Raw genomic sequence first — 27968 nt, forward strand, 5'->3', positions numbered from 1 at the left:
TTCCTTCCTTCCTTCCTTCCTTCCTTCCTTCTTCCTTTTTTCCCCTTTTTGATACTGGGGATTGAAGCCAGGGCTTTCACACTGAGCTACAACCCCAGCCCGGTTTTTGTTTCTTACTTATAAGACAGGGTCTCACAGAGTTGCCTACGCTTGGCTTAAACCTGCAACTCTCCTGTCTCTGTCCACCAGCACAATGGAATTACAGACTTGTACCACCAGGCCCAACTTGATTCTTGCTCTTCTGAGTCTGGTTTATTTTACATAGGTGATCTCTACTTCCATCCACTTTCCTGCAAATGGAAGGATTTTGTCTCTCTAAATGACTGAATAATACTCCGTTATGTACATACCCTACATTTTCATTTTTTGTTAGCATGTGTTTGGAGTGCATGCAGCTTACAGTCATCTTAAGCATTGAGAATTTGCACATAGTACAGCTTGTTTCTGGGTTTGGTCCCTTTCCCTTGCCCTTCCCTCCTTTAATTCTGTTCTCCCCAGTTTCGTTCTTGTTGATATTATTAACCTGCATACATGTTTATAGCATATAATGTCTACAGTCACTGAGGTTATTCAGTTCCTGTACATAGGATATCTTTATTCTATTTCCCTTTCCCCTTCCCCGCACCCATTGTCCTTGGTCTCTTGGATCCTTTCCCGTTTGCAAGAGATCCATCTCTTTGTCTCTTTCTCTCCATCCTTTATTGTGCTCTTTCTTTGTACGTTGTTCCTCAAATAAGAGATGCCATGCAGTATTTAAGCTTGTGTGCCTAGTTTATTTCACTCAGCGTTTGGCAGGTGTGTCTATTTTCCTGCAGACATGTCAAATGCACGCTTTTTTTTAGCTGAGTAGCTTTCCATTGTGCATGGATACCACATTTTCTTTATCAAACTCTCTGTTAATGGGTATACAAGCTGCTTCCAGGATTTAGCTGTTATTCATTGTGCTGCTATAAACATTGGTATGCATGTATCACTGTAATATGATGCCTTAAACTCTCTGGTGACAATACATAGAAAGGGTCATATAGAATTTCTAGTTTTAATTCTTTGAGAAATCCCCCTACTGATTTTCAAGCTAGTTTACATTCCCACCATCAATATCAGAGGTTTCTTTTTAACCACAGCTTTGCCAGCATGTGTTACTTTTTGATTTCTTGATCATGGCTATTCTTTCTGGTGTAAGATGGACTCTTAGCATTTATTCATCTATTGATGGACATGTAGACGGCTTCTATAATTTGGCTCTTATGAATAGTGCTACAATAAGCATGAGAATGCAGATATCTCTATTGAATGCTGACTTTGTTTCTTTTGGATATATACCCCATAGTGCTATAGATCATATAATAGTTCTATTTTAAATTTTTGAGGAACATCCATGCTGATGTATATAGTGGCTGTACCAGTTTACTTTCCCACCAACAGTTTATATGGGTTCCTTTTTTTCCATAGCCTCACCAACATTTGTTATTTTTGTTTTGTTTTGTTTTGTTTTCTTAGTAATAGCCATTCTGATTTGAGTGAAGTGAAATTTCAATGCAGTTTTTATCTGTATCTCTGATGGTTAGAGATATTGAATAATTTCTCAAATAATTATTGGCCATTTTTACTTGCATTTATACTTCTTTTGAGAAGTACCAGTTCAGTTCATATTCCTATTTTTTTAGTGGTTTACTTGTTTTGATGCTAATGTTTTTCAGTTCTTTGTGTATTCTGGATATTAATTCACTATCAGGTGAACATGACTATCATAAGCACTGTGTCATTAAGTTCCTGTTGCATAATTTATGTCTGACACTCATAACAAATGAAGATCAGTGATAACAATAGGGCATATTGAACTATTTCTCTATTTGATCCTTTCACTTAAATGAAGGAAAGAACAAATGTGGTTTTGATATACTGTCAGTACATCTACTGTGGGATGGCTGTCTAAATAGCTGAGATGGGGGAACCTCAGCAGTTACATTTTTAACCTTATGAGAAATTCCTTTGCTCTCAGCCTTCTTACTTCTGTTGTACCAGGAACTCTGACTCTTTCTCAAAACTCTTAAGTAAACCAACGTATGGGTGATCTACATTATCTATGAAAAGACACACAAGCAAACATTTAACAGATTTTGAGTAAAGTGAATTGTGTCTGCCTACTGCTCAGATTCTTTACTCAAGACTGCTTTCCTACTTGGACTGCCCATAATGTTCCCACTGCCCAGTCCATTTTCTCTTAGTTTTTTATCTTACCCATCTGCTTTTCTGATGGCTAATATTTCAGTTTCTGGTTTGTAGTTTTAACTGCCTGCTCCATGGTAATTGGATATGCTTATTTCTATCCTCTTCATCTGATTCTTGGCTTTGAACTATCCAGATTTCATTACTTGTATGTGGTTTAGCTCATACTGACTAAAAAATGCCATTTTTTACTGAAGACTATCTGTGTCTGTCTCTCCTCTAAATCTTGCTGAGCTTTTCTCAGTTACTAACACCTACTTTACACTTTTAGTCCAAGTCTTTATGATATTTTTTATATAAATGAGAAGATACTTCCTGAAATAAATTCTAGCTCTCAAATGTAGCAATAATATATAAGGTTTTCTGGTGTATTTTCCCGTCCTCATTTTTTAAAGTATAGAACAAACAAATAATATCAAACGGAAAATATGTTTCCAGTAATTTATGCTTGTTTTTCATCTTTGATAGTGTAAAAGCAGATACCTGCTGGTTTATCTATATTGCAGATGTTTCTTTGCTTTTTTGTTTCAAACTCTGCAAAAGACATTGTTTTGCTTCTTTTTTATACCAGTGTCTAAATTGCACATATCATACACACTCAGAGAACATAAGTATTTTGCACCTTTGTAATTTTATATGGCAGTAAATTTCACACACATACACATGTGCATGCACGCGCACACACATGAACTTGCTGCAGAATAAAAAGTCTGTTCAACTCATTTGATGTTCTTTTTGAATGATACTAGTATGTGTATTATGTAATCTAATTTCTTCAAAATTTTTATTTAATTACCTACTTTTCAGTAAATTGATCAAATTTACTTGGTAGTTATTCTTACAGGGTCTGGCCATAGACAATTAAAATTTAATGGAAGAAGAAAAATAAAATCAGGATAAGAAAATAAGAAAAATATAACCAAAGTTAAAGTCATCTATCCAAAGACCTAGAGATTTTGATAACAGCTATATAATGCAAAATGCTAAGATTTACTCTTAAAATTTTTCAAGTTTCTTAAACCCAGTTGAAAATGTTTGTATGTACTAAATAATTCTAAAATATTAGTACTACAATTAATTGAATCAAAATCTAGTAGTAAGAATAAATAAATATAATGATGAACAATATCCTGTTATTGGACACGCTTTCCCTCAATATAATCTTTGTTCAGGTCTTAATCATTACTCTTATTTTGTGTTATCGTCTTCACAGAGGATTGTGATCATTTGTTTTAAAAGCATATAATTCCTGGTTTTAGTTTAAAGAGCAACAGCTAAAACTCTTTTGCCCTAAATATTTTTTGTAAAAGTTTTTCATACTGAGGCTTTATTTATGAAATGAAAATACTTGATTTGTATTTTGTCAGTGTAGCCCAAAAAACAGTCATGTTTCCAGAAATTCAGCCAATTGGATTGTTGAGGCTTGTGTCAAGTGAAACCACTGATAAACTAAACAAATGATTTTGAGTGGGTTATTAGTGCCTTACCAAGATTTCCATTTATATGACTTCTTGTCTCACAACAAGACTTTCTTCATAGTCGATCCATTATTATTTTTATATGAGGCTCAACTTAAATTACATGTAATACAAGCACTATGAGATGTTCTGTCTCCTTACCAGGATCCTGCTTTTTTGATGAAAGCATTTAGTACCATCCATAGCCACAGCTTTGCCAGGCTCAGGGCCGTAGGCGTCATGGACCACAGTTGCCAGGATTCCTAAAAACTGTTTTCCAGTGCTGTCATCAGCTCCTCCCTTCTGGATTCTTCAGGGCGCAGGGCTGGCAGCTGTGCATGTACTTGGGGTGCACCATTCAGTTAAACTGTTAATGCTAGGCTCCTGTTTTCCTGGCTCCCTTGAGCTTACTCCAAGAAACAAAATGGTATTCCCATATGTCTCTTACTGTTTTCTTGGAAAATCTACCTCCCTTAACCTCCCAGATTCCAGTGTGCTTGAGATAGCCTTGCTTTGTGAAACTTTCTTCCTTCTGTGGCTCTAGATTAATAGCATCAATTCTAAGGCAAACTTGCCTTTTCAGAAAGTTTTTAAAGGCTGAAGTTAACCACTATTAGGTACTATATACTAGTATATTCCAAGGTATTATGCATACTGGGGAACTACTATTAAAGACAGCCCAAAAGACTGACCTTTATTTATTATTTTGAATGTAAAATTTTACATATGGTTCAGATATTGCAATATGCCCAATGATGCCACTCTTTCTTGTAAAGACTTGCATGTTAGGGAAATCAAATAACTTTGATAGATGCGATACCTTTTAATTTACACACAAGCTTTAATTCCAAGAAAGTAAAGCTGGAAAAGAATATATTTTTTCACTGTTGTTGCCATAATACAATTTATGTAGAGCTATTTTCCATCATATAAATCAGTGCAGCTGAAGAGGGAGAACTTAGAATAAGCCAAGGAACCACATTTATATTGAATAGGGACTTTGAATATGATAAATTATATCATATGCATAATGGTCAATTGGGATTGTAGCTTATTTAGCAGTTTATCAAAAACAATGGCTATGCCTCAGTCATTCCTCAAAAGTAGAGTCTGAGCCAGTATTACTGCAGTTCTTTCTAGGTAAACAAGTGTGGTAGGTGAGGCAGGAGAGAAAAATATATATGTTCTGTGCTTCTGAGTTAAGTTCTGATCATCTAAATCCCCAAATCCATTATAAGGAGTGATCGGCAGAGAAGATAGTGCTGATCCAATTTTCAGGTATGATCTTACCCCAAAACTTTAATACCCAACATTTTTTACAAAGATACTGTGTTTCATTTTCATTAAAAATTTTTCAGTTTCTTTAAATAAAGAAGTGGAATTGTGTACAGTACCACTATGCTTAGTGAAATCAGTACCATTTTGATTGGGTAAGCAGAGTTGAATCAAGTGAAAATTACCTATGCAATAGTAGGTGTTCCACCGAGCACTAGAAAATTTTGATTGAGTTGACTTGCTTTATTCCATTTTACTTTAGTAGAGGGGGAAATCATTCAGTAGAAGTGCTTCATGTAGCAATATGATAACAACAAACATGATAAGCCATTGCTTTCTAAACCAAACACTAAAAAGCCCTAGTAGATATTACAATTGCTTCAAGCATTGATTTTGTTTTTAAAAAACAAACTTTTAGTATAGTAGGAGAAATTTAGATCATATATCTAATTAAATCTTTCAAAAGCCTATTTCTTACCATGATTCTAACATAAAGAATCAGAAATTTATTTCTATAAATCTTTAAAATGTGTGAAAAGAGATAATACTTTATTTTCATTTCTCTTTTTGTTCCAGCCTCAGGTAATCACTCTTACATGAGGCAAGTAAGTTTATCAGGGGGGATTGTACCATCCTAGTATAGTCATATAAATTGTAAGCTCAAGTTGCTGTCAGCACTTTCTTTTATCAGAATCAAAAGGGCTATGGACAGACATCTTTTATTGTGATAGTTATTATGTGTCAAAGTAGATTAAAATATCTTTTACTATTCTTCTTTAAAGGAAAATAAACCTCAACCTACATGTTTAGGGAAGGACTGTTTCCGAAAGTCATTTTTGCAATTGGTAATGAGTGCACCGATATAAATCTGTTGGGCTTAGCTAGGAAATGGCTCCCAGTGAAATGTTTCAACCACATAAAACATTGCATATGAGTTTCCAATCCAGCAAATGCACTGGAAGTAATAATTCAACCATCACATCTTTACTTGGAAATACATGTTGTAGGATTTTTCCAAGTTGTGCATGATTTTGATGGATCTTACTTCACTGAGCATTGGTATTTTAGTCTCATTTAGAAATATTTTAATAGTATTACTTAAGATTGGTAATTACTGAGCTCTAAATTAGCAATACACTAAAACAAATTTTAAAAAATTCTAATCAGTTGGTCTGAAATGCTCAATTAGTCTTTGGATAGTAGGCAGTTATGTAGAAAACATTTTTTTTTATAGAGGATGGATTTATTTGATACTGTTTTTATAGCTTCCCTAAATAGTGTTATATTATAAAAATAAGATAAAATATTTGATCAACTACTTCAGAGAAACACAGACATCTCATTTCTTATTGCCATTTTATAAAGTTAGCATAGACATTTTAGTCTCTGCATTGTAGTTATAGTTTTATTCAAAAAAATGAATCAGTAAGTGATTAACAGGACTGTAAATAGTTTATGCTGTAGTTTATTTTTCAGTGTTTCCTAAAGTTTGTGTAAGTAATCTTTGCTTCTCTGTTTTAAATTCTGTATTTGTTAGTTGATTCTGGTACATAGTGTGTCCTCACTACATCACTCTCATCAGTGGTGATTAAGGTCTTATTTTCCATTATTTTAAAACTTACTTTGCATAGGTTGGAATCATACTTTGCATAGGTGGTTCTTACCATCTTTTGGCTATCTACATCAATAGATATGTTAGAGAAATAAAAATGGGCTTTCTGTTATCCATAGGATAGTCTTAATAAACATAAATAAAATAATCATATTGTTCTACATATTTTGAATTTTCTGTACCCATCATTACTGTAGTAGTAGATTTAGCTTATGTGGAGTCAAAAAATAAATGTTTAAAGTGATTTCAGTAATTTACTTACTGCCTTGCATTTATTTGCCCAGGAAAAATTTTACTGTGTACATAAGAAATACAAAACAAGTCTGACAGTTTGATAAATGTGTTCAGAAAATGCAGTTTTATTAGTTACAAAAGTGGGCTAGTGTGAAATGATTAGATTTCTGTTCTTCAAATCTATTTTTGTGTCATACTTTTATGTCAGAGATTTTCTTGGTGTCCCATAGCCACATAGGGTAATCAGATATTCTCTGTATTTTCCCGAATGTTGAAATCAAAGAACACATCACTTCTTCCCTTTAAACTCAAGAAAATTCCATTATGTAAATTCTAAACAACACTAATAAAATAGGGATGTCAGCACGTTCAGTACTTGAATCATTAATTGCTATTGTTCATGATATTAAAATACTGCCAAAACTCTATGAGTAGTCATGATTGTGGAGAATATAAAACTAGAAAAGAGTAAAATCCAATTGTTAAGTGAAAACTGCATCACTGTAAAGTTGGTATAAAGTGATAGAAGAGTACTGTACTCTGTATATGCTTAGATTAATTGCTTGGGCTTCATAGCTTTGAATGAATTATAAATCAAAGAGTGTTCCATGGGGTGAAATAGAAAAAAATCAAAATTGTAAGCAATTGTGGCATTTTTGGTTTTATTACTATAGTCTGAAATACTCACAAATTAAAAGGGAAAAGGATTAAGCAAGAACATCACAAACACTCTACAGTCACAAAAACAGACTTTATTCACAAAGTGAAAATCATTATCATTGACTTTAATGACAAAATAATATACCACATCACTGAATTGCATGTTACATACTGTATGTATGTCTCATGCTTACATATTTTAAGACTAGTAAATTACTTTTCCTTTTAAAAAGTAATAGTAAATATTAAAAAGATTCATTGACTAGAAATATGCACTTGAGCTGAGGAAAAACTTGCTCAGGTGATAAGACACACAGCAGCTCTTTGCGCCAGGTGTGAAGGGAGACAGAGAAGAACTGAACAAATCCCCAGGCAAGAAGCTCAGAATCTAAGAATAGCATTCTCATTTTAAAGCATTTACAGCCTATTTTTTCATACCAGGATACTATGAATTTAAAACTACAAAATATTTTATATATATATCTAAGAAAACCTAGTGTAATAAATCACCATCTGCACATCTAAAAGTTGACTTTTCACTGAAGGTCTAAGCTGGGGTACAAAAATTTGGACCCTTGTAAGAATAAATAACTTCAGGACTATACTGGAAAAATGTCCAGTTTACACTATTATTTTATCTTTTTTTTTTCTTAGTGGTGCTGGGAATGGAATCCAAGATTTTACACATACTAGGCCAGCAGTCTACCACTGAGGTACACCCTCAGCCCATTCGTTACTGACCTTGCTATATGCGAGGTACTATGTAAGCCTAGGAACCAAAATGGTAAGAAAAAGTTGATCCACTAATGAGTAGGTGTGGACAGTAATCCTACAAATCTCAATAATCAGAAACAATAAAATCAAGAATTCATATAATCACACTAAGAGATACATCACTGCAAATGTAGGTGAGGTCTCAGAAATAGAGTTTGGCAGATTTTTAAGAGTGAGAATGCTCCATGCATTTGTGCTGCTGAACCAAAATTTTACAGGTGGAATAATACATAAAGAACTGAAATTTATTTCCTCACTCCTCTGGAGGCTTGGAAGTCAAGAGCAAGATGCTGCAGTTTTGATTGTCTAGAGAGAACCGCCCTTTGCTTCTAAAATGGTGCCTCATAGATGAACATGGTAGAAGGCAGAGGACAAGCGAGCCAGAGGTTGACTGGAATGTGTCTTATTAGGACCTTCATTCCATTCACAAGAGAAGGAGCTCTCATAATTAATTACCTCTTAAAGGTCCCACCTCCTGTTAGCATCACACTGGTCATTAAATTCTGGCATCTTTTTCTTAAGAGGAGTGACTTAAACATGTTTTCCACTGTGATGACAATAAGCCAGAAAAGAAAAAAAGACAAGAGAAGAAGAGAAGAAAAGAAAAAATTGATGATATCAGAGAGAAGAGAGAAAGCTGCGGGTCAACTATCCTTGAATAAGTGAGGGAGTGGGCGTGAGGTGCACAGGTCAATTAGGTCAGTCAGGTGCTCTGAGCTAGGGTCAGGTGCTGGTGAGAAGATAAACAGGTTTTTGGGGGTGGAAGACAGTTTATGCTAATGGATTCTACTTTTTAAATTAATTAAGAAGCAACTTATCAGCAAAAGCTAAGGAGTGACTACAGTTCATTGCAAATGTAAAGAAAAAGAAAGTAAAAATACTTATCTGAAAGGCCTTGAGAATTAATTAAAGAGTGCATTATGACTGATGGGCATTGGGAACAGTACACTAGAATTTGTGCTGGCAAATTCAAAAGACCAGTTATGTACCATTTACATGTGCTTAGGTGCTGGAGTCAAGCAGGTGTACTGTGTCTTAATTGGAATTGTAATTTTACCAGAGGAGTACATTGGAGGGAAAAAGAAACACAGTGACTGAGAGGTTAAGAAATGGATGCTTATGCCTCCCTAGAATTCACATGTTGATACTTAGTTTCCCGTGTGACCATAGTTGTACAACGGGGCTGTGTCTTAGTTAATTTTCTTATTGCTGAGACACTTATCTGACACCTAGAGTTAAAAGGGGAAAGGTTAGTTGTAGAAGTTTCAGTACATAATTGGTTAGCTCCAAGGAAGGGTTGCACATGGCAGAAGGGCAACAGTTCATGGCAGCAGGAGACAGCAGAACCACGGAGGGAGAGGGACAGGGAGAGTGGAAGGGGGAGGGGCAGGGGCAGGGAGAGGGAGAGAGAGGGAGAGGGAGAGGGAGAGGGAGAGGGAGAGAGAATGAGCCTTTTGCTGTCCCTTATATTGTTGGTAGGCTACCCGCCCTAGGGTGGGTGTAGCACTCTCACTCTTAATCCCAGCACTGGACCATGAATTAATCATAAACTCTAGATTCAGCCACCTCTAAAAAGCCCACCCCCTATGACTGCATGAGGCTTTGGGGGAACATTGAGATACAAACCATAACAGGCTGTAAAGATGTATGTGGTCATCAGGGCCTTAATCTGGTAGGGCTGATACCTTGTATGAAGTAGAAGAGACACCAGAGCTTGCTGCTGTCTGACTGTTAAGAGGAAAGACTACATGAGGACTATGGTAAGAAGGTAGCTGTTTACAAGGTAGACAGAGCCCTTGCTGGAGATCAGTCCTGGCAGACCTGTTTTCAAGTGTCCAAAACTGTGAGAAATGAATTTCTATTGTTTGAGCCACTCAGCCTGTGGTAGTTTTGTTAGGACAGCCTGAGTAGATAATGTGCCCAGGAGATTATGTTGGAGGGAGAAAGTGACAAAGTAATAAGATATGCAAGGAAGTAAATATAATGATGGACCTGAGTTCCACTCCACACAAGAAGGAAACTGAACATGGTGGAGTGGTGAAAGGGGATAACAAAATTTAAATAAGGTCAGTGGTTTGGAAGTCCCATGCAGCTAAGACTAGTTGGAAAGATAAAATAGTGGGAGATTAGGATGCCTGACCCTGAAATTATGAAGGTGATCTTGTTATTGGTACCGACAGGGCCTTGGAATGTGACTATACATAGAAGTCAAACTTATTAATGGCACAGAGTAAAAAAACTGAGAAATGAGGATATTGAGTGGATTGTCTGTGTAGATGTGGAAATCACTGGCAATAATTACTGGATGAATGAGGTAAATAAAGGTAGAAATTTAAAAGGCAAGAGAGTCAAGGAATGGATACAAACATAAATGCATACCTTTGAGTAAGTGTTAAAAGTGAAATCAGTAGAAGTTGGCTGGGAATTAAAATGAGACTGAAGGAATGGAAGAAAGAGGCATTGTTAAAGACGACCCATTGATCTCTGACTCTAGCCAGTGGGTGAATCACTATATTATTGCTAAGTGAAAGGAGAAAGAAAGAATAACACACACACACACACACACACACACACACACACACACACGCACACACACAATAGCTGACAGTTACACTACTAATTTCTATTAGTTCATTGAAAGAACAGTTAGTGTTTATATTGTTTGATCAATTTTGCATGCCTGTATCTGGTAATCTGAGCAACTACTTTGAAGATAACAATATACAATATAATAACCATTGTTAATTTCCTACCATCTTGTTTTGAAATTCTGTACTCAACTGATCTCTGTTTTTATTGCTCTTTTTATTCTCTTTAGAATAGAAAAACTGGGTGATCAGCAGTTTGACTTTGAATATTCTGAGTTTGAAGTGATCTTGAAATTTCCAAATAAAGATATAGAGGAGGTGGTCTGAGAGGTTGGCCAGGTACTTGGAGGAAAGTTTATCCTGGAAATAGAAACCCATGAAGCTTTTTATGATGAGTGGTGACTAAGTTCATAACAGTGGTAGCACTGCCTAGGAAGTGTGGAACGAGAAGAGGTGTCCAAGATATGGCCTGAGTAACCTCAGTATTTTATGAACAGGCATCTGTCTCTGGAGTGGAAGTGGAGATGAGGGTGCAAGGGTAGTATGCTGTCACGGAAGCCAAAGCTAATCTTTAAAAGAGAAGGATGTAGCTGGCAGTGTTGAAAACTAACAAAGGGCCAACAAGTTAAAAGTGTAAAAATATGGTTAGGTTCAGGGACATGAAGCCCACTGGTGATCCCTCGGAGACTGTCTCCAGTGATGTAGTCGGAAGAGAAAATGGAGATCAGTTGAGGCAGAAGTGAAGAAGTGAAGAAAAGACGAAGTAGGGTAGACCATTTCTTTGAAGGAGTTTGGATGTGAGAAAGAGAAGAAAAATAGTGTGGGGCTTAGAGGAAGTGATAGGCTTGAGGATGGAGATATATATATATTTCCCTGTATATCTCCAAGATGGTACAAGATCTAAGCCTATTTAAACCGTAGTGAAAGTATGTAATTGGGAGGAAAATTTTAATGTGAGCGTAGCATGTGAGTGAGAAAAGTTGAGTACATAATTATATTAAAAGTGAGAAGAGTTGGATATATGATTATAGCAATCAGGTAAGGATGAGATTCCAGATTGCAGGTGGTGAGACAGATATGAGGACTAACACCTTCTCTAGTGTAAGGAGCGAAAGGGCCCAGGAATGCCTCAAGGTTGCCTAAGGCATTTTAATATAGCCTGGCTTCTCTTTCTTTTAGTGATCCAGTCCTTTCATTTTTCTTTTTTTCTTGTTTTGTTTTTTAACAAGGAAATATTGTGAGGAGAGGGCCTATGCTCTTCACGCAGTGCACAGTAAGCAGGTCTGTCTCCTGCCGCAGGCTGTCCTGTGAGCTGTTGAAGGGTGGAAGAACACAGAAGGATCCCTGGAAAGCTGTAGTCGTGGAAAGGGGGCTTGTGCGTGGAGCGTGTAGGCGGCTGGATGATTCCACAGGCACAATAGAAGTTGGGTAGATTCTCGAGACTGAGAAAAGTTTATTGAAAGTGGCAAGAAGGAGATAGTTTTCAATCTAAGCTCAAGTAATTTCAGAAGCCATGTAACAGAATGGTGGGGGTTACTGTCAAGAATTGCAAAGCAAAAGGCAGACCCGTTGTTTAAAGAATTGGCTCTCAGAAAACAAGACGGAATTCAAATTCTATTTCTTGTTTTGTTCCCTATAGCCCAGGTAATTTCCTATGAAATTTTATTTCCATTCTGTTTCATTATGAACTCCAGTAAGGCTGAGTTCTAACTTTTTCAGGTATATCACACTACGTGTATTAATGAGTAATACTTTTAAAATTAACATTATAAAGTCTCTGTTTCATTGGATATTTATAAAAACAAACTTTCTAGTACTCCATGGTATAAATGTACCATAATCCATTAATTATGTTTCTGATATGAATCCACTTTATTTATTTATTTATTTAGAGACAAGATCTCACTATGTATTCGAGGCTGGCCTTAAACTTGTAATCTTCCTGCCTTAGCATCCCAAGTACCTGTGATTACAGGCATGTTCCATTATGCCTGGCTTTCACTTCATCTTTTTGTAAGTTAATAATGTTCTTGTGTTTGTATATGTGTGTGGTACTGGGAATTGAACCCAGGACCTGTGTAGTAAGCTACAACCCTGTTTTAAAAATTTCTTTTTTCTTTTTTTGAGAGAGGAGCTCAGTATGTCCCTATGTTGCCCGGATTAGGCTCTAATTTGTGATCCTCCTGCCTCAACCTCCCATAGTTCTGGGATTACAGGCATGCAACACCATGCTCAGTTTAAACATGCTCTTTAAAGTAATCCCTTGTATACATAGTTAATAACACCCTCAGGGCAAAAGTCCTATAGCTGTCTTATTAATTCAAAGGCTCTGGATCTGTAGAGGTGTGTTGTTTTTGGGAAAGTCTCTAAGTTACCCTTCTACAAGCAGCATGCAGGTGAGCTATCACTTCTTTGTCCAAAGAGATGATTGTTTAACACTCTAATTTCCTGGAGGAAAAAAATGACTTCTCATTGTGGTTTTTGTGTTTACTAATTAAATTAAATATTTTTCCTTATAATTTTTGGTCACTGGGTATTTTCTCTTTTATATTATCTAATCACAGTTTACCCATAAAATATAACATTTTAATTAAATTCTAAAAGTGTTTGTTATTCCTAATCTAAAATTTCTTTGCTTGCTAATTAGATTATCCATGCCTTACATTTGTTATTTTCACTGTGTTGTTTTCCCAGTGAATTAGATTGAATTTATCATCATCTTTACAGAATTCTTCATTGTTAGAAGACATATGGCCCCATAGTCTCATTTTTTATATTAATATTCTGCTCTCTATTGTCTTACATTGTTTCTTAAGTTTTTTCCATGTTAATCTTGTATTGTCAGAGAAACAGTATCATAAGAAGAATAGAAGTTATATTTTATCACCATTTCAAGATTTCAAATAAGTACTATATTATTTGACTTCTTAGTCCATTTTCTGCTGCTATAACAAAATATCTCAGAATGCATAATTTATAAACAATAGAAGCTTTATTTGGCTTTAGTGCTTGAGGTTGGAGAAGACCAAGAGCAAGGCATTAGCATTTGGTGAGGTTTTCAGAGTCAGTTATAACATGGTAAAAATGTACATAGCATATGCAAGATACAGAGAAGAGAATCTGGCTAAAGCCATCCTTTTCACGGAAACCCACTCCCTCCCACTAACCCACTACCACCGGTGACAGCCTCCCATGACCCAATCACCACTTAAGGACTGCACTTTGGAATATAGTTAGAGATTACGTGGCTGATGCTTGAATTTTGGGGGAACATAGTCAAGCCATGGAAACTTCGTATTTGCTCCTGAGATTAATTACATTACATACACTCACCAAAATATATGGCAAATTAATTCATTGTTAATTACTGCAATAAAAAAATGTTCATAAGTTGAAAGACCAAGTCCAGGCATCCATGATTTTTCTGATAACTTACAGTTAAACAATTAGAAGAAAAAAAAAACAAACCCCAGGGGCATATTAAAATTATCTCAAAACTTTTAGGATTATATGTTGAATGTTCCTGGAATCATAGTTAAGTGAAAGGTGGTGTGAACCATGTGATAAATGATAATTTCTCATGTCAGACAACCCAACTCTTTTGAGCATGCTGGTTTTGCAAAGATTTATAGTTCCCTGCCTTTGTGCTGGAGTTACTTCAGATTTCCATGATGTATTCCAACTAATCTGAAGGTTAAGGCATTCCTTGATCATAGATAGATATGATTGCTACTCAGCCCTGGAATTCTTTATAAAATTCCAGAACTTGGGCTAGAAATTGACTTTGGGAATTCAATAAAGTTGCAAGGCTTGGCAGTCATCCAAACTAAATTTATAGGCTGGAAAAAATATGGGCTTTCGATTGTTCTCTTGTTCACCTTTCTGAGACGTGTTTTGTGTCTATGTGAGTGTAAGAGTGTAAATTTATCATTTCGCTGACAATGGAATAGAAATAACCATTGAGGAGATCCAGTTAAAGAATTTTCATTTTGGATTTTCCCTGGTCTTTCCAAACTTTACCCAAACATGTACCAAAAGTGAATTTCTTCTCCTGCCATAGGATGCTGATGTCATGAAAAATAAGAAGTTGTTCTTGAAAATGAATCATGCAAATGTAAGATCTGACATACATGTCTGCCAGCTAGGTACAACTCCCAAATCTCTTCCTCTTCTGGCCCAGTGGCAGCCTTCTTTCTGAGATATGGTCTGAGAAAATGTGATTATACATATATATCATTTTTATCCATTCTATGACACGGTAATAGGGACAAGAAAACAAGCTCAAGAGCACTGGGAGACTTCAGTCTTTGTGTGCACCTCACACTGCATTGGGTGCAGGGTGTGGAGATCCCAACAATCCCGTCATGGCTGACCACTGAAAACCCGTTTTTTTCTTGCAGAATGGATTTGCTGTTGTGAGGCCTCCAGGTCATCATGCTGAAGAATCCGCAGCCATGTAAGTACCAAGGACTCGTACCCATCTCCAGGCACCCTGGTTTCCCAGCGGTCACCTGCCCTATGCATGTTTCTGAAGCCTCTAATTGTTAGCAGATGGACTGAAAAATTTTGCAAGGTACTCCCAGAAGCAGATTTATGGCTTCAGAGATCATATAGCATTTTAAAAAATGCTCTGAACATTATTTACAATGGTTTTCCTGGATGATTTGCTTTCTTATTTCTCTGTTCTTCTCTATTCCACAGGGGGTTCTGCTTTTTTAATTCAGTTGCAATTACCGCCAAATACTTGCGAGACCAACTAAATATAAGCAAGATATTGATTGTAGATCTGGTATGTATTCCTGGCCAGAGCTGCATTTTCAGTGACTCTAGATAAAAAGGAGTGGATTTGTATTTCTCTGTTAGGTTGTCTTGCTTTTAGCACTTGCAAACAACTGAAGGGTGTGTTTCCTTTGAATGTGGAAACTCATTAAATTTGGATTGCAGTTCTGAAACCATAAACATTCACGTTTCACTTTCATGGTGTTAACTGCAATTTAATGAGAAGAAGGCGCAGATCAGGGCAACTTTTATGATCCTTAAATGAATTGATACTTCCACAGTTAAAATAACCCAACAGAACCTGAATTTACTTTTCCCTACAGAATATAGATTTTAAATAGTCAGATGTGCTGGAAAGAATGCTGTTGCTTTGGTAACCAATTGGCCACTTCCCTTGGTTAGCAATCATGTCGCTTATTGTGCAACAGTGGTATTATTAAAACAAGTCAGCGTGTCATTCTTTCTGAAAAGATCTCAGATCACAGATGCCAGTTTGGGATGACTCTGCAGGAATCTGAGTGATTAAAAGTCAGAGGCATTAGGGTAGTCTTAGATTTTAATATGACGCATTCTTACACAATAGTTATAATTTGTTTAACAAATGGTTTGCTTAAATGCAGATGACACTTGGCATGTTGTCTAAAGTATATTCATGAATAATGAGCTGGAGATCTGCCCTATACAAAAAGGACCAACCCAGGAAGGGCTGGAGAGTACTGAACGGTGATTTATGAGCCCCGTTTTCAGCTTGCCTCCAGTTCACAAGGAGGTGTAATAGGTTGTCTGACAAAGCATAGACAGGAAATGAACCCTGGCATCCAAACTGAACCAGCTACATCTGCACTTAATTAATTTTTGCAGGTGATAAAAGATTTAAAGGCAAAATATGTTAAAGGTTTTTTTGAAGTGCAAGGCTTAATAGTCTAAATCTTGTTCATATCTGCACTCATAATTAAATCTTATTGGAAGTCATGGCCTCACCCTGCAGCCCACCGATTTAGTTAAACAGGCACACCAAAGGGTTGAGAGAGCACAAACAAAGCCCATGTGAAGAAATACTTAGTTAAGTTAAAATGAAGATAAAAGTAATGGAAGAGTAACCAGTTCTAGCGCTTGGTTGGAATAGCTGATTTTCACACACTGTATTGTAACGTGAAGTGTACTGAAACCCGTTTCAATATATTTTCCAAACATGTTTCTATGTAGGTCGTAGTTCACTATTAAAAAAGTGTGCTGAAGGCCTAGATGTACTACAGCAGCAAGGTCTTAAAACTTTGCATAAATGAAGACATCAGTGCCTATATTTCCATATACATATGAAAGGAAAATTCAATTTGTTTTACACAAATTATAAGACTACATTTAAAAAAATTAGTACGTTCACTGTTTTGTAAATTTGATGCTAGAAATATCAGACAAAAACTTGAAAGGATAGCAGATGAAGTTCAAAGACTGTGTGAAAAAATTTTTCTAAGGATTCTAAATTTGTCAAAATTATGTAAGACAGTGATTGCTCGGTTGCTCATCCTGTTCCTAAGAATCTTTTAGTGTTTACTTTTGAGAAATCTCCTCTGCTGTCGTTTTAGGGTTCTATGAAGATATTAATTGTTCAGTGTCCTTTGGAACCACATTTATGATATCCAAATCCGAAAGCAGTGAATTGTTTAATAGATTTAAAAGCTAAAACACCTAGCTTATGATAGATGGATATTTTGTACTTCAGAGGGTTTATATGCAAAGTTTTGTTTTTGTACATTAACATAAGAATAAAAGACTGATGCATATAACTGATACAAATTATAAAACTTGGTAGCCCTGAGAAGTTTTCTGTACGCTTACTGGCCTTTCCTCATGAATTTGCATCACTGTCCAATCATGAAGGATCCTGATTTCTCAGTAGACTGCAGCCAACGAGATGTTTTTATTTCAAATTCTCTAAACATATGAAGTTCCCTCCAAAGAGTTGCCTCTGAGATCACCACCAGGCCACATATTCTTACTTTCAAGTCTTCCAAATTCTGCAGCTGCAGGGCTACTTTGAGGAAATTCCTGCTTCTTCCAGCTGCTGAGAAGGAAGTTTTAAAGTGCCACGTGGTGCTGAGACATCCGTTCTCCCTGGCTGACAGGTCTAGTCTGCAAGTTAGCAAAGGAGAAGCCGCAAAGGTTCTTTTATGATGAAAGAGATTCATTACTGCATATCCAAAGTCTTCAGCATTAGCTGACCAGTGTGAACTAGCTCCACAATTCTGGGCCAACAGAAGGCAGACCTACTTCATTGTCCAACAGCTAGTTTTGGCATTTTTATATGCCTAGTAAATACAGAGCCAGAATTATAATTCACCTCCTATTTTGGGTCACAGCCAAATTCAGAAGCTTTGAACATTTTAAGCAGGTATGGTTCTAGTTGATGTGTGAAGCTCATTCATGCCATTTCCTTTTCTGCTTTCTGGGGAAGATTCCAAACACATTCAAATTGGTCTGGAAAGGGAGCAGGTGTACCTGCTTTTGAACTTGCAAGAGGCCTGCTGTTATGTGCAGGGCATTAACCTGTCCTAGAGTAAGATTTTCCTACATGACTCATATAACTTTTACATATTGTGGCTTTTAGTTTGAATATAACTGATCTTAGGTTTTCTTTTTTTTAAAAAACAGTTGTTTGACCTGTGAGATCTGCAGAAGTCCTATTGTGAATCAAATACCTTTAGACTTCCATTATAAGTCTCAATACTAAATGAGTGGTAACATTAGCTGATAGAATATATGCTTTTTTAAAAGGTAAATTGATGTAAAAATGAAAGTGGGTTTGTTCTGAATTTATGTACAGAATCAATTTTCACAATATAGTTGTTTAACTAGGAAGGTATCAAAATAATTTTTCCCATTTCCCATCATATCTTAGATGCAAAGTCTACTTTGGGGCTTTTAATTAACCAGTTAACTTCAATTGTATAATTTTTCACAAGTATGAGTAATTTGTATCACTTAATATAGTATATATGTGTTGCTGTGGAGAAACAAGCTGCATATCATTCTTGGGAACTCGGTAATTTGTATGACTATTTTCTAGCAAGGAAAACTAATAGAAAAAAATGGTAAGATAGTCTGAAAACTATACTACTGTAAGTTGTTGCCCAAAACAAAAGCTATGCTTGGGTTAAACTTTTATCTCTAAATATTTGGTGAATATGGATACATAATCAAGGACTACACAAGTATAGGAATGCATTTGTGTAATTTAATAAATAATGTCTATGAAAACTGTTACTATGCTATAGAAGACTATTGTTTATTCAGAAAAATATACACTAATCCGCACCCAACACATTTTTCAAGAACAAATGATTTTATACCTGAAAAAATTTTTTATCTTTTATTTGATCTTTTAAAATAAGCCTTTCCAATGTCTCTAGAGAAACAAGAACAATCAAGGTAATATTTTTCTGATTTTTTTAACTGTGCATGGATTTATGCCCAGGGCAGAATTTGTCTTACAACTCTGAGTATTACTTTAGTGAAAATGGAGACATTTCTTCTCTTTTGAAATTTTTTTTTCTTTTTTCCCCCATTCTCTAGATAACCAGTAGCAAGCAAGGCATTGAGACATATATTGTTTCATTTTTGTTTATGTAAAGGAAAATAATCTTGCTGTCTCTTTCCTTTAACTACTCAGAAGTCAAAAACTAATATATTTTTCAGTAAGTTAATATTTTTATCTAACATGTATGTCTTTAGCTGGAACAGTTTCTGAGATGATTTATGTCTGCCCCAACATTATGATTCCTTAATTAATTTTGGGTATCTGTACCGTACAAAACGGAGTGAGGATTATTTATATCTACACCATGGATGGCAAGCCCAGGGAAGGTTTTTAGAACTCATTAAAAGGAGGGTTTGATCTGTCTAGCAGAGGAGTTCGGGGCTGGGAGTTGAAGTAGGAACAATCATAAAAACCTCAATATGGAGAAATAATGCCCAGTGACTGTATCACACAAATTCACTGAGAGGATCAAAGAGATAATGGGTATAAATTTAAGTTAACAGTGTAGAATTTGTCATCTGGAGTAGAAAATGGATTCAAGACCCTATTTTAAGATCTATCCTTTCTGTAGTCTTATTAAATTACAGAAACTGTCTAAGCTTCAAGGTTTGTTTTTAATCTTTTGGTGGGAATAACTCCATATAACACACATAATTATTAAATAATTCATGCAAAGTACTTAATACAGTGCTTGATTTAAAAATTTAAGAATCAGCTTTGAGAAGAGCTGATTCTAAATAAAGTACAATATAATTACATAGTGAAAATTTTTAAAAATTATAACAGAATTAGAAATGATATACAGTATGAATTAACTGTGCAGTAATAATATTCTACTGAGTACAAATATATAGATTATTAATTTTAAAGAGTAGTCCCTTTTAGTTTAGAAGAAACTAAGCATATTAACTTATGTCCTTTACACCTGAGGTATTTTAGTAAAGAAATTTGCTATTCATTTTATTTTTCCTATTGCATACATCAGTTCTGACACATTAATTATAAATCAGTTAATAAGAATTATAAATCAATTAAAAAGAATTTTCAAATTTTCAATCATTGTCACATAGGAATATCCTAAGAACTGTAGATTTTAAGCAAATAGGCTTTTTTGAGGATGTGAAGGCAGAGTGGGGTGGGGAAAGGCAGAAAGTAGGAAGGAAGCTGAGAAAGGAGTCATGATGTATATTAAAATTAGGTGGATCGGACAAGATTGTGTAAATCGCCATGCCATCTTTCCGCCCTGGCCCAAATGAGTTCAGAGCTAATGAGCTCATGCTCCTGGGTCTTCTCTTGCCATCACAATTTTACTAAAATGAAGTATGAAGTCCTTTTTGCATCTGGCATCTCTTTTGAAGTGACCCTAACTGCTCAGGGATTGCTAACTGAATTGAATGCTTCAAGAAAGCCAATTTATTCAGCTGGTTGCAAAAGCCTTTGACCTTAATGGTGGGACTTGGCAAATACGAGCATACACTTATGTTTAGTGCTCTGTCAAGAATTGTGAAAATGCTCTGTAAGCCATAGATCCTTCTGCAAAATACTAGTTTGTAGTTTAAACATTAGTCTTTTTGCAGAGGCCAATGAGGCTAGTTAATTAAGCCTGAGGGGTTATGAACTGTTGGCAGTTAATAAGTCATAAAATTCCTCCATAAAACAGGATGCGAGATTCCATCACTGAAGCAAAGAGTACAAAGAGCCGGTGTATAAATATCTAATTGTACCAAAGGACTGGGCTTTCTCAATGACTGCTCATCTGGAGTCTCCAGGGCATGCTCGCTGTGGTTTCCTGATTTTTAGAAGCCAGTTTAAAAAATGAGTGCATTAAAGGGTAATTTGCCTGGAAGTTCAGGAAGTAAAGGGGGTGGTGTGGAAGCAGGCTGAATGAGGGAAAGAAAAAGGAGGACAGAGTGAGAGGACAGAAAGCGAGCAGGAGGGTGGGGTAGACAGACAGGCATGCAGAAAGCAGAAAGGTTGTCTCTACACAAAGTAAGACTTGACTGTATCTGTCATCTGTTTTCTTTTGCCTGTAGGATGTTCACCATGGAAACGGTACACAGCAGGCCTTTTATGCTGACCCCAGCATCCTGTACATTTCACTCCATCGCTATGATGAAGGGAACTTTTTCCCTGGCAGCGGAGCCCCAAATGAGGTTCGGTTTATTTCTTTAGAGCCCCACTTTTATTTGTATCTTTCAGGTAATTGCATTGCATGATTACCCCTAATTTTCTTGTCCTTTGCTGGTGTTTTAAATTACATGAGATTACTGAATTGTCCCATAGGACCAAGAGCCAGTGCAGAACAAGTGCATAACCCAGAGCCCTGGTTGTCAGGCAAGGCTGGGCTGATTTGATGCAGTGTTTGATGTTTATTTCAAGAGCTTCCATACACTCACTTTCACCGTTTCTTACTTTCTTCCTTCGCCCTCTTCTCGACCCACTGTGGCATGTCTTTCTCTTCTCAGGTTGGAACGGGCCTTGGAGAAGGATATAATATAAATATTGCCTGGACTGGTGGCCTTGATCCCCCTATGGGAGATGTTGAGTACCTCGAAGCTTTCAGGTTGGTACTTGTTTCTCTTCAAAAATGGTAAATTAGAAAACACAGATGTCCACGGAAATAGCACCAGTTGTGAAAGAGAAATACAAATTTCTAACTAAGGCAAAGTATTGCTAGAAATCCATGTAAGAATATGAATAATAAAAAAGGTATATTGAGACCTGTGGATATATAGTTGGTAAATGGCCCAGACATTCTCCCCTTTCCTTCACTCAAATGGAAGGAAAAGAAAAAGAATTTATTATGAAATAGTTCCGTCTGGAAAATTCTGCCTATTTTAATGTATGATGTAATTTACAACAGATATTAGCATATTAAATATTCTGAGGAGCCCTTCCCTACATATTTAACATGTTGAACAGTCATTTCTCAAACTTTTGGATCACAGAATACCTTTCTTCTATAGCAAGTAGTTGGAGTTCTCTTTTTATTTATTTATTTATTTGTCTGTTTGAGGCAGAGTCTTGCTATGCATTTCAGGCTGGTCTTGAGCTCACTTTGTAGCCCAGGCTGATCTCAAACTCACAACAATCCTCCTGCCTCAGCCTCCTGAGTCCTGGGATTACAGGCATGCGCTACCTCACCTGGCAAGTGGTTAGAATTCTTACCTCTGAGGAGCAGGCTCACTTTAAGAACTTTGGTCTAGGCTGTCTCAATGCATGGTGGAATCAGTCAGTGACTTTTGTATGCATTTCTTCTCACATTAGAGAATTAACTAATTGTTGGCTTTCAGTTTCTTTTTGAATAAATGGAATGTATCCATCCATACTGCATTCTGATGCATTTTTTCTAAGCAAGAAATGTTAAACATTAATTAAAATAAGAAACATGATAAATTAATAGATTTTTTAAAAAGATGAAATTTAGAATGGGACTTTTCTTCCTGGGAATTAAAAAGAAAGAAATTCAGTTATTAGCTCTTTGTTTTCAGGAGAAATACCAGATTGTGTCAATATGTGCTTCATTTGCAAGATGTAGAGATTTTAACCTGTTAATATTGCATAATTTCTTGAATGTTTTATGTAGTGGAAAGCAAAAACAAACAACTGTATGGAAAAAAACTTGACAGGTATTCATAGTTTTCAAATGTACCATTTTAAATTCCCAAGGACAAAATCCTGTTAATATATTTGAAACTTAAGGAAAATAATGGGAGCATTGGCTTAATAAATGTTAATTAAATTTAATGATAGATTTCGGTGAGTTTCTGCTGTCCTGTGTGTCATGCATACTTCAGTTTTTCAGTTGAAGATCTTTAGTCCTTAGGAAAGAAGTCTAGTAAAAGTGACAGAAAAAGACTATTTAAAATACACTTATAGTAAATATGTTTGGCTTGGTATTTGGGATACAAAGGAATTCTTCCACACTCCAGATGTATAGTTTGGAGATATCTATGATGATTATTTTTTATAAACCTGGGCTCTGTATGAAGTATTTTGCTCTAATTAGCAGTGTAATTTAAAATATTATCAAAATGCCATCAATATCCTAGAGGAACTTTAAACAGGATAATGTATTTTAATATTACATGACATACAAATTTGTCTACTTCTCAATTTAACCTGGAAATTTTCATGAAACACATTAATTTCTCAGTTTCACTACAGCATACTATTATATCCATTGATCTGCAGTGCAGAGTTCTTTGATTTTTTTGTTATTAAAAAAGTCTTTGTGATATAAACTTTATATAAAATGAATCATGTATGCAAAGCAATGAAGGACGATTTATATCTTGTATGTGTTTATTTTCATATCTTAAAGGGAATGGTTTATGAGATTGGTTTTCTAAAGAAATCCTTGAATGCAACCATTATCATTAAGTAATGTGAACGTAGATATTAAGTGCACATTATTATTTTGTGATTGAAATGATAAGTGAATAAAAGATTCCTTAAAGTGGCTAAGCATTCTCCAGAATATCATTCTTTCTTTGCCTGGAATGTGAACCATTTATATTAGCTGACTTTTCATAAAATTTCCAGGACCATTAACATTACCTGAGATTAATAAGAGATGTGACATTATGTAGTTAGGCAGACATTTAAAACTGTGACTTTTTAATGGTTGTAGTTATTTTAGCACCAAATTTAAACTATAATCATCCTTATTAATGTTAAATGATATCATGTCTGATATTTAAAGTTTATGCCTAGATATATATGTGAATTTGTTAAGGATAGCTCAAGAAAGTCAAAAATCATTCACTGAGCACAAATTATATTACCAGGCACTGTGATGAGAACTTAGAATTCAGAACTATCCTTGCTTTCAGAGATTGTAATTGAAATGATACTGTTTTAGAGAACAGAAATGCTTAGACAGGAAGAATAGAATGATTAAATTTTCCTGAAGAGTTTCAGGCAAGGCTTCATCAAGTCTTATTCAACCTGTGCTCTTATGTATGAGTGGAATTCTTTAAGGAAAGAAAGGGAATTGGGCTGAGGAGAATTCATAGGCTGCAGAGAGAAGAGACTATGAAAAGCAGAGTCATGGAATAATCTTTCTTTGTTGCCTCAAGGGCAGGGGGTGAGATTGATGAAGGAAAATGGATCACACTTCATAAAATCTTTTGCCCGTCTCAGTCTGTCTGTCTATCATCACCATCTGTGTTCCTTTGTAAACTTTGGGACAAAATATAATTAACTGGAAGACTCACAATTTTTGGTGTAGTATTATCGCATAAGCATATTGCTATCATTTAGAAGTGACCCCATGGGCTCATGTGTTAAGAGACTTTGCCACGTGCCCATGGCATCTTTGGGAAGTGGTGAAACCTTTAGGAGGCGGGGCCTAGTGAAAACTGGGCTGGTCATTGGGAAAGTGCCATTGAGGGCCATAGTGGGGCCTCAGCCGTTTCTTCTCTCTCTTTGCTTCCTGGCCACTGAAAATTGTAGACAGTCCAACATTTTAATCTTCACTGTGAGATTTAAAGATAATTAAATATACAATAGAATATCTAAATTATTTCCAGTGACTTGTTATTTGTCCCAAGCAGTAATCGTTCATCCCTGAAGTAATTGAAGGACGTGCTTCATATTTTTCATAAGAATTTTAAATTAAAAATATCAAGTATCTTTTATGTTCAATTAAGATTTGTTTCCAAGGTAACCATTTTGTAAAATAATTATGGCTATTTTTTTTGAGATCTTACATGTCAAATCCAGATTGGAAATTTTATAGACATGCTGGCTAATTCTTGAGAGCATGGTGTAGGTCACAGAACTGCTAATTGGAAGAGCCGTGATCTGAACTCGGTGTATGGCTCTAAACTCTGCTCTTTCTGTCACACCGCACTATTTTTCTGCTATTCTTGATTTAAAATAGTAAAGAGTGAGAAATTACAATGAGCTTTACCAAAATATAAGACATTTGTACTCCCACCTTCTCCAGCGATAACTCACAAATGCTTAGTGTGCAAGATGACCTAGAGGAGCTATTCAATAACACTGTTTGAACGAGTCAGAGAAGAGAGATGAGACTGCCCACATTAGGAGCACAGAAAGGCTCTGATATTAAGTCCATCTAGGAGAAGTCTTAAGAAGCTACACCACACCATCAGGCTCCTCAAGGAGAATGATTTGCAAAGAACTTTGAACATTCATTCATATGACTATAAAAATATCAAGTGACTGCTCTTCATGCACTAAATATTTTGCTGGATGTCTGCTAAGCAATCGCTGTCCCTATCATTTTAAAAGGTCATTCCAACAGCTCTAAATTCTTCATCATCCCACTCTGGGTGTGGCACACATCATTCTATCTAATAACTAAATCTTTAAGCAGCTTATAAATGTTTACTGAGGGGCTGGGAATTTAGCTCAGCGGCAAAGCGCCTGCCTGGCAAGCGCAAGGTCGTGAGTTTGGTTCCCGGTACCAGAAGAAAAACAAACAAAATAAATGAAAATGACTGAAAAGAGGCAGAAGAAATACATGGTTTTATAATGTTTACTGATTCTTTGTGAAAGGCCATTGGTCTTGTCTTATAGTGGGCAAAGGACAATATGTATATCCTGCTTTTTGTTAAATTTAATCAGGAAAACATCTCCAAGTATTTTTTAGAGTAGCAATTTTTAATGTAGCAGTAAGATAGTACTAGTCCTTAAAACTGTACTTATTTTAGTGCATAAATGAATGAGTGAGTGAATGAATAATAATCCCTGTATAGACATTTAATTTCATGAAAGTACAGTCAGATGCCCTCTGTATCCATGGGTTCCAAATCCATAGAATCATATAACTGTGGATGTGAAATACTCAAATAATTGAATCTCTGCTGAGCATATACATTTTACTCTTGACAATGTGACAACTGTTTTCTTATTTACACCGTATAAGTAAAATAGGAGTGATTTAAAGTATACATGAGGATGTGAATAGTTTGCAAATACCACCCTATTTTGTAAAAGGGACTGAGAGAGGACTGTATTAGTCCCTTAAATTCATTTATTTGATGAAATAATAAATGACATATTTGGCATACATTAAGGGCCAACTACAAAAGTGTCATAGGGTTGTTGATCCAGTTCCTTAACTAGAATCAAGCTCTAATTTTAAGAAATCCTCTTTCCAAGGTAATGTGTTTTAATCTGCAGCAATTTTAATTAGTGTTTATCAGTGGTGAAGATTTCCAAAGGTTAAAGGGATCTGTAAATATCAGGTGCTCATAGAAGTTCATATCAGTGAAAAACTGACCCACAATGATTGTATTTCACTAAGATTGTTGGTGGCCTACCTGAAAAAAGACCTCTTTGAAACAGTTGTCTAATCCAGGAACTATTTAGTCAACAATGTCGTTGTTATTGTAGACTATCTTTTCTTTAACTGACTTATAAAGTAACTCCTTTTTTTTTGAAAAATGTGGTGTTCTCATAAGCTAAGGCTTTGCTAAATTGCTTTGACTAAATAACCAACTAGAATTTTTAGAAGGGTAGTGCTTCTGTCACATAGTTAAAGCAAATGAACCCCTTAAGTACATAAGAATAGCCACCTGTATTTTCCTGTATAGTCCACCTATATTTTCTTCTCCTGTCTTTGGTTCATACCTATTTACACAAGCAAATTTGAAACTTGTTAATACAGTACTGTGACTGGAAATCATCTCTTTTTGTTATTTATCAGTGCTCCTATTGATTCCGTTCCTGACACAGGATTTTTAAAACAGAAGTTACAGCTTTCTGTGATTCTTCTTCTGCTTGTGGTAAAGCTTAAATATGTGCATTCAAGTGTAAAATAGAATAGGATAGGATTTTTATTGTTATATTGATGGAGAAAATGGTCCTCAGAAGCCAGTCAATGATCAGCCTAAAATCTCCTCAGAGTTGTGCAATGATGATGGATAATTTGGGATAGGGCACATAAATAAGCACAATTCCTTCCGTTGTTATTTTTATCGAATGTATCATCATTAGTCTCAATAATTTTAACTCCTATATGTTTTCATTACTGAAAAATGGTTGTTCACTTCTATCTAAGGAATAAAATGGAGCCATCGTAAATTCTTAGACTCTCTTTTTTTGGGTGAAAACTAAATAAATACAATTTTATAGTTACTGTAATTTCTGTTTTAATTTGATACAATCTCATGTTATGTGAATGAACAATAACACCATTGGAAAAATAACAATATAATGATGAAAACAGCAGTAATATAGAACATTCATTGAGAATTAAATGTTTTACTAGGTTCTTATTTTTAAAAGTCTTGGAATATTCTTTAGATATGTGTTCTTATTTCCCAGATGAGGCTATGAAGGGTTTGCACACCAGTAGATTTCCGGATGTCACATAGCTGGTAAATGGTTGTCACTGAAATGCTGGCAACAAGTGTTACTCACGAGACAGTTTCCTTGGGCCTGAACTATAAACTATAGTTCTTCTGTCAAGAGTGGAAGGTGACAAACCAATAGTATGGTGAGAAATTCTTTGCAAATGTGGCTTAACCTATCCTGTATTTGGTTTGGAGATTGAAACTGTTGACATTGTTTTAAAATTGAAAAACACCTCCTAGATCTTCACAACCTTTGTAGCACATAATATCTTAAGCCACTTCTTGTGCCTTTTCTTCATTTGGCATTGTAGGAAGCCTATAAAATTAAACCCCTGTATCAGCTTTCCTTTTGATTTTCAAACTATTTACAATGGTAAATACAGTTTTCTATCTTGGTTAAAAGGAATATTTTCTGCTTATGCATGCATCTAGATTTTTCACAAAAGGAATGTAATTAAACTTCAGAAGTACCAAATGAAATTTTAATAGAAC

At 35.6% G+C, this 27968-nt stretch overlaps 1 protein-coding gene across 3 annotated transcripts in view; it reads left to right on the plus strand.

Annotated features, from left to right (window-relative positions):
- The window catches only part of Hdac9 (histone deacetylase 9), an 885718-nt gene that overhangs the window by 700190 nt on the left and 157560 nt on the right, over positions 1-27968 (plus strand). For all 3 annotated transcript variants that reach the window (XM_005377344.2, XM_013510571.1, XM_005377345.2), the window contains 4 exons: positions 15230-15285; positions 15531-15618; positions 21180-21299; positions 21612-21709. In XM_005377344.2, the coding sequence (XP_005377401.1) occupies positions 15230-15285; positions 15531-15618; positions 21180-21299; positions 21612-21709 (362 nt within the window). The remainder of the gene's footprint in view (positions 1-15229; positions 15286-15530; positions 15619-21179; positions 21300-21611; positions 21710-27968) is intronic.

Source organism: Chinchilla lanigera, unplaced genomic scaffold, assembly GCF_000276665.1.
Source record: "Chinchilla lanigera isolate Chin_1 unplaced genomic scaffold, ChiLan1.0 scaffold00009, whole genome shotgun sequence".
NCBI lineage: Eukaryota > Metazoa > Chordata > Mammalia > Rodentia > Chinchillidae > Chinchilla > Chinchilla lanigera.